We start from the raw sequence: 14,121 nt of genomic DNA, 5'->3' as shown, positions 1-14,121 counted from the left end.
CCTTCCCCCTAAATGCTTAGATCTCTTTTACTCCAAGCAGTCTACATTTAAATCGGTTTATGTCCGTTTTGCTTAAAGCAGCAGCTCATCGCCGTAAATATTTTGAACGCTGTCTTGGTTCGTTTGATACAGAAGAGACGGTACCTACACCCACCAGACTGTCTTCCTTAGTGTAGCCTTCATCCCAGCATTCTTGCCAAGAGCATATACCCAAAATGACGCCTTGGAGTATTTGATCTAAGCGAACGATCATACCTTAATTTCCTCCTCAAGATCAATCAGTGCATTTTTATTCCAACTGCAAATCCACATCGGGTGGAAAATTTCTACTTTTTTAACTATTATTTCATCGTCTTAATTTTGAATAGCAGCTTGATTTATGCTGAAGCAAATCAGTCATTAACACAATTTAGTTTTGGAGACTGTGGGTGTTAAGCGTCCTATCTGGACCAAGGTGAGATAGATTCAATCAAATTCCCACTCAACCATAATTGCTCTCAATCTGGTCTGCCTGGCAGGGTTGTTGTTTGGGTAAAACACAGGAAACAATATATGCTTAGAGCTGCGAACAAGTCTGAAGAAAATGGTCTTATCTCTTTAAGAGAAGCAATATGTGGAAGCTTTTCATGGCATGAAGGTAAGTAACAGCATCTGGTAAATAACACCAAGACATTATTAAAAGGGCAGGACATTTTTTTCTCCAGGCTACACTACCGTGTTTCTCGGAAAATAAGACAGTGTCTTATATTATAATTTTTGCTCCCAAAGATGCGCTATGTCTTATTTTCAGGGGATGTCTTACTTTTCCGCTCCACAGCTGCATGCTCTGGTGTTCTGTTCGACGGGCATGCTTCCAAACAAAAACTTTGCTACATCTTACTTTCAGGGGATGTTTTATATTCAGCACTTCACCAAAACCTCTACTATGTCTTATTCTCAGGGGATATCTTATTTTCGGAGAAACAGGGTATGCTACCCAGAACTCCTTGGAAGAAGCGTGGGTGAAACGAATAATAAATCCTGAAATGTTATAATAAATAACTTAATTTTAAAAATGTAATATCTATGTAACTAGTCTGCGTGAAAAGTGTCAAAGGTACTGAGAAATAACCATTTATGTTCTCAGAATAATATATACATTAATATTGGCTCTCTGGAACTGACCTACTCCATCAGATTACAGTGGGATCTAAAGGTTAATGGAAATAGGGAATCGGGGACCAAGTCACACTCAGTACTTCGCACCTGTCAGTAACAAATCTTAGAGCCCATGGAAACGTGTCAGACTTTTCCTTCCCTTATTTTCGAAGATGGAACCTTCACAACAGCTCCTCCCCGACAAAGAGTGAATCATAGGATTCCCTGCCTGCTTCAGGATACAAATTTTACTGTGAAAATCAGGGTCTACTTTCCCTCCCATCAGATTCGCAGGTTTCACAAGCAAGTTGCTTAAAACTCCAAACTCTAAACCACTGCCATGTTGGCACTCATGACAATTTGAGATGGTATTCCCATTCTCTGCAATTTCAAAGCATGGCGATGGGTAAAAAAAATGCCATTCTAATTAATAGTTTATTTTATTTATTTAAAACATTTTTACTCTGCCTTCCCATCTGATCGGGGTCCTCGGGGTAGCAGACAAAACTACTAAAACATCAGCACAATAAAAATCACTTAAAATTACAAAACAATTCAATAATGACATAAACAATTAATGTTGGTGACAGCAAATATGGAACCAGAGGACAGTTCTTACTGCAAAATTAAGACCAAACACACAAATATATTTGATGCATGTGCTACACTTACCAGCCAAATTTTGGCTCTCAAGTTCCAGCGGTCACCGAAAAGTCCCTACAATGCTAGTTGCCAGCACATTTTTCATACTGCTCCTGTTACTATTATTTACTTAATTCTAATCTGGCTTTCTCCTTGATTGGGGACCTAAAACAGCTTATACCGGTCTCTGCTCCTCCATTTCATCCTCACAACAACCTGATGAGGTAGGTTAGGTTGGGAAAGTACGGCTGGTCCCAGCTCACCCTTGCTCCTTGTTCTTCATGGCACATTCCCCTGCCCCCACAAAACCATCCTAAATCCTACACATTCCTAGTGGGATAATGATCAAAAGCCTAGTGGTAAAAAAAGCCTAACCTAGGGGGAAAACCTGTGTGCGTGCGTGTGTGTGTGTGTGTGTGAGTGAGATTTCGGAGAGGTGTGAAAAATCACTCACGCATCACAAAGAGCACTAAAGCAAATCAGGCGGGAGCATGGTGGGCAGCGGAGGGAGCTGCACTTTGTACATGCCCAGGGGCTATCCTTCCCCCAGCTCTCGCGGTGCTGGGGCTGAGGCCGGGCTCCGAGGATCCTATCCAGAATGACTCACCAGCCCCAAAGTCCAGCAAGTGGAGAGGAGGAAAGGCGCGAAGTTTTGCATCCCTGGCGAGTGGCGAAGGGGCCGCCGGATCAGCTGGCCGGGGGAGGCGGGGGGCGGCTGCGAGGACTTCCTAGGCTGCAGAGAGGATCCCACCGCACACGCATAAGGAGGGCGCGGCGTGGAGCCCTCCGCACACGTGGGTCACTCCCGCCTGCCTGCTGTCCGGCGCCCACGCTCCAAGGGCTGGGATGATCTCCGGCCAGTGGCGAGCCGGCTGCTGCCACTACCGCCACCGACCCCTTCTGAGCCCGCACTAGCTCTCTCGGTCCTGTGCAGCCAGCCCCCAACTCCCTCCTCCTCCTCCTCCTCCTCCTCCTCCTCCGCCCCTCCTTCTCAGGGGCTCCCTCCAGTTATTGGCCGCTTTCCACCCATCCCCAGCCTTGGACGCAGTTAGAAATGCAGCAGGTGCAGGGTTCACAAACACCGAGGGACAGTGTTGCCTATATATATATAGAATCTATATAATTAAATATATAAAATATATTTAAATATATACAATATATTTAATATATTTAATATATAATTAAATGTATAAAATATATAATTACATATATACTCAAACAATTAATTAATTAAATATGTACAGTTAAAATAATTAAATATATTTAATTATATATCTATTTAAAAGTGGAGGTGGGATCAGGAAGGCTTGAATCCAACCCCTGATCCAGCCAGAACAGCATTCCAGAGACGATTCTGTCAGCCTTAGCCTACCTCGCAGGGTTGCTGTGAGACTCAAATGAGGCAATTGCCCATCCATGCCCTGAGCATAGAATCATAGAGTTGGAAGAGACCCCAAGGGCCATCAAGTCCAATCCTGCAATGCAGGAACACACAATCAAAGCACTCCCGACATACGTTCATCCAGCCTCTGTTTAAAAACCTCCAAAGGAGGAGACTCCACCACTCTCTGAGGCAGTGAATTCCACTGTCAAACAGCCCTGACCATCAGAAAGTTCTTCCTAATGTTTAGGTGGAATCTCTTTTCCTGCCCCTTGAATCCATTATTCCGTGTCCTCATCTCTGAGGCAGCAGAAAACAAGCTTGCTCCTTCTTCGACATGACATCCCTTCAAATATTTAAACATAGCTATTATGCCCCCGCCCCTCAAACGCTCACATCGGGAGGAACTGGATTTGATTCCTGCTCTGCCGCCTGAGCTGTGGAGGCTTATCTGGGGAATTCAGATTAGCCTGTGTACTCCCACACATGCCAGCTGGGTGACCTTGGGCTAATCACAGCTTCTCAGAGCTCTCTCAGCCCCACCTACCTCACAGGGTGTTTGTTGTGAGGGGGGGAAGGGAAAGGAGATTGTAAGCTCCTTTGAGTCTCCTACATAGAGAGGAGGGAGAGGAAGTGGATATGAAATCCAAACTCCTCCTCCTCCCTCCCTCCTCCCTCCCTCCCTCCCTCCTCTTCTTCTAGCCTTGGCCTTGGCTTCTTCTTAGCTTGGCCCTTCTTCTTCTTCTTCTTCTTCTTCTTCTTCTTCTTCAGATTAAACATCCCCAGCTCTCTAAGTCTCTCTGTGTAGGGCATGGATTCCAGATCTTTGACCCTTTTGGTCGCCCTTCTCTGGACCCGTTCCAGCTTGTCAATATCAATAGCAGCTTGGAGGACAGACGGCACAAACAAGGGGAATCCAAGTGATGAATGGGAACTGTTTTAAATTTATTTCACGGTTCTTTGCAGCCATCGGTCAGTATTTGTGTAATGTTTCAGCAGCCTCAAAGTTGAGTTTTTGCCTCATTAGACGCAGGGGTGTTCTCTTCCCAGTTCTACAGAAAGTCCATCTGTTGGGCCACGCTTCCCTTGGACACAGTTTGGCATTCAGCCCAAGCTTATGCGTGTTTACTTGGAAGTAATTTCCACTAAATTCAGTGGGAATCTCACCCAGAGGGCTGCGGTTTCTTGGCGGAACTCGCACTCAGCACCAGGGCTGAAGCCGATATGGGTTCACTAATAAAACAGGGGCCTATGCATCATCTATGCAGATACAGATCTCTTTCCGGTCAGTGTTTCTGACTGTCAATTGCAGGTGTGGCTTCACTTTTTTTTTCTTGTGCTCATGCGCGATTGCCTGGCTGTCCAGCCTCAACCAAAAGCATTTCTTATAATTGCTTCTCCTGCCACAGTGCAGGGCTTTGTGCTCTGTGTGAAATTTCACCTTTGGGCCCTCATTAAGGACCAAAAGCTGGAACACATCCAAGCTCCAATTCATCTGCCCCAATCACCAGATTAAAAACTAATGAAGAAATTGTCTATTATTAAAGAACTAATGTTTTTTTAAGTTGACCGTGGAAGTAAATCTGCCGCATTATTTTTTTTAAAAAACCCCTATGTACAGGTTATCTGTACCTGTATGCTTTATGTTTCTCCTCTTGCATTTGAGGGAACACTGTTCAACATCAGTCACTAAAGAAGAACATAAGAACATAAGAACAAGCCAGCTGGATCAGACCAGAGTCCATCTAGTCCAGCACTCTGCTACTCGCAGTGGCCCACCAGATACCTTTGGGAGCTCACAGGCAGGATGTGAAAGCAATGGCCTTAAGAAATAAGAACGAGCCTGCTGGATCAGACCAGAGTCCATCTAGTCCAACACTCTGCTACTCGCAGTGGCCCACCAGGTGCCTTTGGGTGTTTGAGGTGAAAGAGTGGATCTGGAGTGGAGAGTTTAACTCGGGGCCTGCTTAAGGAATACGAAGACCCTAAGCCAAGCATCCCCAAGCATTTTGAGGCAGGGGCGTGGATTCTGCTACAAAATGGCTCACACAGGAGGTGGAAACAAGTGCACAATCACGCCCAAGAGAAAGCGGGGGACTGAGAATATAACACGAATAATAGACATCGGGGGGGGGGGGTTGCTCTGCTACTCTGATTCTCCCTGGCCTTTTCTAGCACCCCACAGCTGATCCATGGGTTATGTTTACAAGATCCCTGATCCTTCTATGGCAGGGGTAGGGAACCTGCGGCTCTCCAGATGTTCAGGAACTACAATTCCCATCAGCCTCTGTCAGCATGGCCAATTGGCCATGCTGGTAGGGGCTGATGGGAATTGTAGTTCCTGAACATCTGGAGAGCCGCAGGTTCCCTACCCCTGTTCTATGGTGAGCAGTGGGGAGGAGCCAAGTGAAGCCCCTCCTTTGTATGTAGATAGCCAGTCACAGATTCTGGCTGGGGTTTCTAGCTCAGGGTTGGGAAATTCATAGAGCTTTGAGTGTGGGGACTGGGGAGGCAGAGGATTTCATTGGGGTATAATGCCATAGAATCCACTTTCCAAGGCAGCCATTTTTTCTAAAGGACCTGACCTCTGCCCTGAGGAGATCTGTTGGACTTCTGGGAAATCTCCTGGCCCTGCTTGGGAATTGGCAGTCATAAGTTTTGCCTTCAAAATGACCCCACCAGTTCCTGAAACATATGGCATGCGCCCGAGGATGCCACGTTAGGCAACCCTGCTTTAAGTTGTGCCAGATTTAATAGGCCCCATGGGATTACCAAAAGAAGTGCCAGTAAATGTCTGTACTCATCGTTCCAAGCCTGAGTTGGGCACCCCTGTTCTAAACTGTACCTACGTAGCTTGCATGTAAATCCACCTCTGGAATCTCCACTGTCTTCGTCCTTGTGATTTAGCAATGGAATGACTATGCCTCTTGGGACTTCTGCCAGAAAGGGGAGGGACAGAGACACGCTTTGAATGCCGAAGGGCACCATCAGAAATCACCTCCTTCGTTGTCTGGGGTTTGTTTTTCTGGCCATCGGAAGAGACATTCCTGATGACTTATCTGAGCGAAGCCTTCTTAAAATGCCATCCTGCAAATGAGCAAGATTGGCAATTGTCCATTCGTCAGCATTCTCGGCGAGCGGTGACTCCCACCTTGTGGAATGGCTTGCCCGGGGAGGTCCAGAAGGCTCATGTACTTCCACCATTTCACAAAAACTTATACTGGAATAAATGAATGCATCTGTGAAAGCTTGTTCTGGCTCACATTCCCACCACAGTACATTTGTTAGCCTTTTAAAAGCCACAGAATCGTTGTTATTTCGACAAGTTAATCCACATTGTATAAGAAGTAGATTATTTTCTCTCTCCTGAAACTCGTATTACTAATCTATTTGAAAGGGTGATTCTGGATTCTAGTATTATGAAAGAGAATGAAATTCTTATTGTTCACTTTGTACAAATTCTGCCATATTCTTGCTGTGTTGTATTGCATTGTATTGATGCTGCTATTTTTATGAATTTTGTAAATTGTTTTTAACTTGATTTAATTTTATTTTATTCTGTGTACTGTTGTTTTGGCCTATTGTATGTAATAAATAAATAAATAAATAAATAAATAAATAAATAAATAAATAAATAAATAGATGAATGAATGAATGAATGAATGAATGAATGAATGAATGAATGAATGAATGAATGAATGAATAAATGATAGATGGATAGATGGATGCATGGATAGATAGATAGATAGATAGATAGATAGATAGATAGATAGATAGATAGATAGATAGATAGATAGATAGATAGATAGATAGATAGATAGATAGATAGATAGATAGATAGATAGATAGATAGATAGATAGATAGATAGATAGATAGATAGATAGATAGATAGATAGATAGATAGATAGATAGATAGATAGATAGATAGATAGATGATGCACAACTTTGTGTGGCCTCCCTTCAGATATCTTAATGTAAACCACTAAAAAGTTCCGCCAAGATATTTTGTTCCTTGTTTTGGAGGAGGTGCTCTAATCCTATGGCTGCTCTCTTCCTGCACCCTTTTTTCTGCATCAGTATCCTTTCTGATTGAGAGCCAGGGAGGCATAGTGGTGGACTCAAATCTGGAGAATTGAGTTCGATTTCCCACTCCTCCGCATGAAGCTGGCTGGGTGATCTTGAGCCGCTCACAGTCCTCTCAGAACCCTCTCAGCCCACACGGAGGCAGGCAGTGGCAAACCACCTCTGAACATCTCTTGCAGTGACGTACGTATAGATTTTTATGGGGTGAGTTCAGTGACTGAGCTGACTTTTCGGCTGTTCCGTTCCATGCATCGTTTCAAGCAAGCCGGATGTGCAGAGGTGGGATCCAGCAGGTTCTCACAGGTTCCCGAGAGTAGGTTACTAATTATTTGTGTGTGCCAAGAGGGGGTTACTAATTGGTGATTTTGCCACGTGATTTTTGCCTTAGTTACGCCCCTCCTCTCAGCAGCAGCGCACAGAACTTGAAGCAGTCTAGCAGGAGGTGCACCGGCGTGCGTGGCAGCCTGCGCCTGCGTGCATTCGTTTCCCCCCCAAGGACCGGTGCAGTGGTCCGAAAACCAACTGCTTTCTACTCAGCACATGAAGGACATTTTACCGGAGGGCTCCTACCTTCCCTCCTTCAGTAAAGGGCTACCAAGGTATTTCTACAAAATATCTTCGCCGTACCTCCGACGTACCTTAATGCTAGCCCGACTGAACGTCCTACCCTCAGCAGGTCCTGGAGCGCAGATTTCTCCAGATCCCATACCAACAAAGAACGTGTCCTTGCTCACAAAAAGCCATCGAAACAATCGAGCACATCCTCCTAGATTGCGAACTATATGCTTCACCTAGAAGACAATATATAGACCCATACACTGAGAACTATGCCTACTCATCAGACAAGGTCAAATCTTTCTATCTGCTTTGTGATCAGTCTCCTCAGAGATCCCCCCTAGTAGATCGTTAAGCCAAATTCTTCTGGCTTTGTACAACAGGGATTCGTTACACAGATTTTAGTTTATTCATTTATTTATTGTTTTAACTGCTGGAAATGTCTTTTACTTATTTTATTTACTTATTTTTACTTGATTCTCCTCAACCTCTCTGTTGTATTTTAAACTCATGCCAATAAAAGGTTGATGATGATGATGACCGGCGCAGTGGCTGCGTCCTTGCTGCAGCCCCGCCCAGGAATGCCCCGCCCCCGGAATGCCTGGCCATGCCCCCGTCGTGCCCAGCCCAGCCCCATTGGCGCTGCACCACAGTTTGAATCCCACCACCATGGGAACCTGTTACTAAATTTTTTGCATTCCACCACTGCGGACATGTAATGGGAGGGGTTTGAACCAGTGAACCTCCCCCCCCCCTTACCTACAACACTGATCTCTTGCTTTGAAAACTCTATGGGGTCTCCATAAGTAAGTGTGACTTGACCACACAAACATACACACACCATTTCTGATATGGAGTGATTAGTACTGCCTCTGCCTCAGCTCCAGTCTGCATCTTTCTGTTGCAGAGCCAGAGTATTGCAGTGGTTCAAGTGCTGAAAAGCGATCTGAGAGACCTGGGGTTAAATCCCTACTCTGTCATGGAAACTTGCTGGGTGACCTTGTTCCCATCACTGTCAACCTAACCTACCTCATGGGATTGTTGTAATGAAGAGAAAGCAGAGGCGGGGTGAAGCTGTTTTGAGTTCCCATTGGAAAACAAAGAGGGACATACACATCTAAATAAATAACTCTCTCTCCAGCACCTCTTTAACCAAGTTCCAAGAATGTACTAAGAATATGTATTATCTGAAAAGAACTCTTTTCTATTATTTTCATATTTCCCCTCTTTTTCTCCCACCTCTTTCCTTTTTCTTTATTTCTTCATATTTAATTCTTCTTTTCTTCTCTTTTCTTTGTCTCTTTCCTTTCTTTCTTTCTTTCTTTCTTTTTTGATTGATATGTTAGTGAGTATTTTGGAATTGTTTTTTAAATGGTTTTTACTCTTTAGGTATTCTTGAAAACTAGTAGAGCTTGTTTCAAAAAAAGAATAGGTATTACTTTAAGAACGGGCGGAAAAAGAGAGAGAGGCTCGGTCTCTGATTGCCTTTTGGGATCAGTTGCCTAGTAGACTTCATGGCTAAATGCAGAGCTGGAACCCTACCCTCCCTCGTCTTAGTCCATTCAACAGTGCCGGGTTTCAGGTGTCCTGAGCAGAAGTGCTTGGGGCCAGTGGTGGGATCCAAAAATTTTAATAACAGGTTCCGATGGTGGTGGGATTCAAACAGTGGGGCCGTCGCACACACGCACCTCCAGTCCCTATTGGGCAGGGAGGTTGCTTTAGTAACCCCTTCTCAGCACTCAGAAAAATTAGTAACCACTTCTAGAGAAGTGGTGAGAACTGGTTGGATCCCACCTCTGCTTGGGGCTCCTTTCTGCCACCACCAGGTCCCCACCATGCCTCCCTTTCTACTCATCCATCTGGTCCCACCTGACTGTGAATCCTCCCCTTTTTCACAAGCCCCCCACCTGTGCTCACAGCTGCCTGTGTCAAATTCATGCCCCTTTCCCAACCGACACTGGCTTATGAGGTGAAAGTTGTCAGGATTAAGTTTTACTTTCCTGAATCCCCTGGCTCCCACCACGATGAAGACCCACCCACACACACACCTTGTATATACTGGGACTGAGGGCAAGAACCCTCAGTTCCAGCACCCTGCTCAGCTAAGAGACAGTGATAAGCAGAACCTTTTTTTGAGACCCGAGGTGCCCCAAATTGCTTAACCCCAAAACCCACTTATTTATACACTTGCAGCGGTGCCAACACGGCAATTTAACCTGAATACTGAGGTATAAGTTTAGAAAAAACAGTTGGCTCCGAGGCATGCGTTACTCAGGAGTAAGCTTGGTGGTAGTTGGTGGTTTTGCTTTGAAGCAACCGTGCAACTCTTACAAAGGGTGAATCACGACCCTAGGAGGGTTTACTCAGCAGCAAGCCCCATTGCCAGCCTAGATGTGTGGGGGGGGGGGGCGACTCTGTTTGCACGTGCCCACAGAGAGGGCTCTGAGTGCCACCTCTGGCACCCGTGCCATAGGTTCGCCACCACTGAGCTAGGGCGACACAAATCAATAAAGTTTGTTTCTTTTTTATAAAGTTGACTTCATTTGAGTATGTTCAGCCTTACAAAAGTACAGCCAGATTCTACAGAAAGTTCATAATTTTTTGTGCAGCGTTCTGACATGTAGCTCTTTGCTGCTGTTCCTTGTTTCTGTTTGCAGGAAGTGTCGCATGTTAGTCATGCACAAAATATTGAGCTTTGAATGCCCCTTAATGTTTCCGCAATGTTTCACAAATGTTCAAAGGAAACTAGAAAGATTACTGGACCATGTGGAAGGGCCCAGTGGCGTGGCTAACGGTGTATGTTTATTCTAGCAGTACTTGACTGTCGTAATAATCCCCATGCTGTTGACATTCACACTTTTAAAAAATTAGTGAGGCATCATTGTGTTTGCAATGGCCAGGTTCCAAGGCACTTTATTTTATTCAAATTGGGATATCCATGTTTTGATGTAAACTTATTGCAAATCCAGGGGATGTTAGTGGTTTTACTGCACCTTTCTCAAGCAGACTGGGATTTTCCCAGCTATGGCAGAGCAAACAGGGTATCTAAAATGGCGTGTTGCGACGGACCTAAGGATCAGGCAGAGGCCAAAAAGCCAGAAAGTGACCAATCTTAGGCTCATTCCGCACATGCAGAATAACGCACTTTCAAACTGCTTCCAGTGCTCTTTGAAGCTGTGCGGAATGGCAAAATCCACTTGCAAACAGTTGTGAAATTGGTTTGAAAACGCATCATTTTGCGTGTGCGGAAGGGGCCTTAATGTCTCATAGAGACTGAGTATGTGAGGGCCAGGCTTTGGGAGAAGGGAGAGCTTCAGACCGATTATATACACTGGCGTTCCTGCCTAGGGACATGGGGTACCCCTTGTCCCCGGGCGCATTGATTGAGGTCACGTGGGGGGCGCCAAAACATCCTCCTACAGAGCGAGGGATTGAGCAAGCCCTAGAAAGCCAGAGCACTAAGAAGCAGCCGGCTGCTCCCGAGTGCCTGTCGTAGCCCGCCCACTCTGTCACCCCGGTGGCCTGGAGGTGTCCAGGGGCAGGCAGGGGAGAAGTCCCACTGGGCTCCCAGGAGGCAGGGACTGGGAGCTCCGCCTCCCCCCCTCCCTCTAACCCAGCATGCACTTATTAAGCCTGTAGAATTAAGTGGTGGCATTACTCCAGAAACATTCTCCCGCGGCCTGAGCCGGCAGGAGTCTGGGAAAAGAGCAAGCTGAGCAGGGAGCCCAGAAGCAGCAGCAGACTTCAGAAGATGATGCTGACATTTGCTTGGTAAACCTTCAGATGGGGGGTGACTTGTGAGAGATTTACATGCTTAAAAGTTAATTCCCACTTGCACTGGCTTGGAGCTGTTTCTCAGGCTAGCAGCCTACCTCACAGGGTTGGTGTGAGGACACCATTAGGAAAGTGGTGGGGAGGGAGCCATGTATGTTTTGCTGGGGGTAGGAGGTGATTTGTGAGAGATGATGCTGATGTTTGCTTGGTAAACCTTCAGATGCGGGGTGACTTGTGAGAGATTTACATGCTTAAAAGTTAATTCCCACTTGCACTGGCTTGGAGCTGTTTCTCAGGCTAGCAGCCTACCTCACAGGGTTGGTGTGAGGACACCATTAGGAAAGTGGTGGGGAGGGAGCCATGTATGTTTTGCTGGGGGTAGGAGGTGATTTGTGAGAGATGATGCTGATGTTTGCTTGGTAAACCTTCAGATGGGGGGTGACTTGTGAGAGATTTACATGCTTAAAAGTTAATTCCCACTTGCACTGGCTTGGAGCTCTTTCTGAGGCTAACAACCTATTTCATAGGGTTGGTGTGAGGACACAATTAGGAAAGAGAGTTGGTGGGGAGAAAGCCATGTATGTTTTGCTGGTGGTGGGAGGTGTTTTGTGAGCTGGTGCAAAAAATCATTGTTTGGTCGTTGTGGGGGAGGGTGGTCGTCCATACCTGGGGTGGGGGTGGGGGGGCACCAAACTCAGATTTTGTCCCCGGGCTCCAGTTTGCCTAGATTCGCCCCTGATTATATGTGAGAGATGGCAAAATGTTGCTTTTACACAAAGAAGGTATTATTAAGGGTTTTCCTAAAATGTAAGCCTATAGTAAGTATTTTTACAGATAAACATATTTTAGTGCACAAATATAGGCATTATTTAGAAGTCACAAAGAATATAGCCTTCACAGAAAATATAAAGGTTGTTGAACACTAAGTATAATTTAGCTTTATAAAAGTGTATGTAGAGTTCATTTAAAGTTCACTTTAAAGATGTTAGAAGTCCAGTTGACTCCAAGGTTATTATGTCTCCTCTTTTGAAGTCCGTTAGTAGGGTTTAAGAGTTTAGTAGGGGAAAGTTCATAATACATTTTTACGTTTAAAATGCTTCTATATTGTAACTAAATAATGAAACTTAAATAATATGTTAATCACTCATGTTCAATATATGTATCCTAATGCTTCATGTGTAATGAATCCTGCTATAAATATTATTCTCTCAGTTTAAAGTGTAAAATAGCTAAAACAGCTTGCTTCTCTAGATCCTAATCAGTAGGTGCTATTAAGCAGAAACTCCATTCAGAAGCTTCTTAAGGCCTCTAGCTAAAGTCTTTTTCTAAGATGCTTCTGAAGCTTGGTTTCAATAGTCATAAATAATAAGGGAACATGAGTTCTTGTGCCAAACAGACACCTGCTGATAAGAGGGCCCCTAGCAAGCTTGGGATAGTGTCTTCAAAGCAGGGGAGTGGGTCAAGAAAACCTAGATTCTTGTGCCAAGAAGTACCCGCTTATAGGAGGCTAAGATCCTGTGCCAAGATAGAAGGCCTTTTGATGAAGGGGTAAAATATGATGGTGTCTTCACAGTAAGATAAGGGGACCAAAGACGCGGCAGGTGCATCCAGAGGGCATCCAGAGGAAGGATATATATATCATGAAGATATATATCATGAAGACACGGCATGGATATATATCATGAAGGCACTACTGAAGGGTTGACAGTTAAAAGGAACCAAATATTAATTACAGGAAATGACCATATAAAGATGTATTAATTGGAAGAGATACCACCTGGTATATGACATAGTATGACTAGATGAATTGTAATAGGCTATGGCCCTCATCTCCTAGCCAATGGAGAAGTGAGGGAGGGATTGGGTAGTCCTGAAAAAGTAATATAAACTGCTGTAGAACAAAGGAAGGGTGTGCCTACTACTGAGTGGACACCCGATCTTGCAAGACCGTAAACCAATAAAAGCTTTGTTATCTGCTTCACCAACTTTGTCCAGATTATTTTGAGGGTCCTTGGACCCACGTTTCTAACATTATATACTAACTCAGTGTTTCCCAACCTTTTCAACATCGCGGTACCCTCGACCTCGCTCTTCCTATCTCAGGGTACCCTTGAGGTTCATTTGATTTTTTTTTGCATTTTTAAGGGTTTTTTCTGTTTTTGGCCTGTAGGTGGGGGGAGTGACAAGCAGGGGGAGGGGAGGGAAAGCAGTGTTGACAGCCGCGTTGCTTGTTTGCCTAAATTCGGCGTGGATTTAGGTTTGTTTGCCTAAATTCGGCATGGATTTGGGAGAAGGGAGAGCTCCCTTTAAATCTACCCCCCCCCCAAATCCACACCGAATTTAGGCAATAAAACAATGCTGTTTTTCAATGTTGTTTAAAGGGAGACTATGAGGCTTCCAACCCCCCCCCCTTCAAAATCCATTTGATTCCGGTGGGGGGGGGAGGCAGTAGCATTCTCATGGTACCCCTGGGACATGCTCAGGGAACCCCAGGGTACCACAGAACCCTGGTTGGGAATCACTGTACTAACGCTTCATCCCACAGTGT

The 14,121-nt window shown here is 45.0% G+C and overlaps 1 protein-coding gene across 2 annotated transcripts in view; it reads right to left on the bottom strand.

Moving 5' to 3' along the window:
• VIPR2 (vasoactive intestinal peptide receptor 2) overlaps positions 1-2,670 on the bottom strand; it is a 59,911-nt gene extending 57,241 nt beyond the window's left edge. For both annotated transcript variants that reach the window (XM_048511832.1, XM_048511834.1), the window contains exon 1: positions 2,387-2,670. In XM_048511832.1, the coding sequence (XP_048367789.1) occupies positions 2,387-2,437 (51 nt within the window). In that variant the 5' untranslated portion in view covers positions 2,438-2,670. The remainder of the gene's footprint in view (positions 1-2,386) is intronic.
• Positions 2,671-14,121: the final 11,451 nt, after the last annotated feature.

This window comes from Sphaerodactylus townsendi, linkage group LG11 (assembly GCF_021028975.2).
Source record: "Sphaerodactylus townsendi isolate TG3544 linkage group LG11, MPM_Stown_v2.3, whole genome shotgun sequence".
Classification (NCBI taxonomy): domain Eukaryota; kingdom Metazoa; phylum Chordata; class Lepidosauria; order Squamata; family Sphaerodactylidae; genus Sphaerodactylus; species Sphaerodactylus townsendi.
The sequence above is the reverse complement of the archived record's forward strand: the minus strand, read 5'-3'. Positions and strand labels throughout refer to the sequence as shown.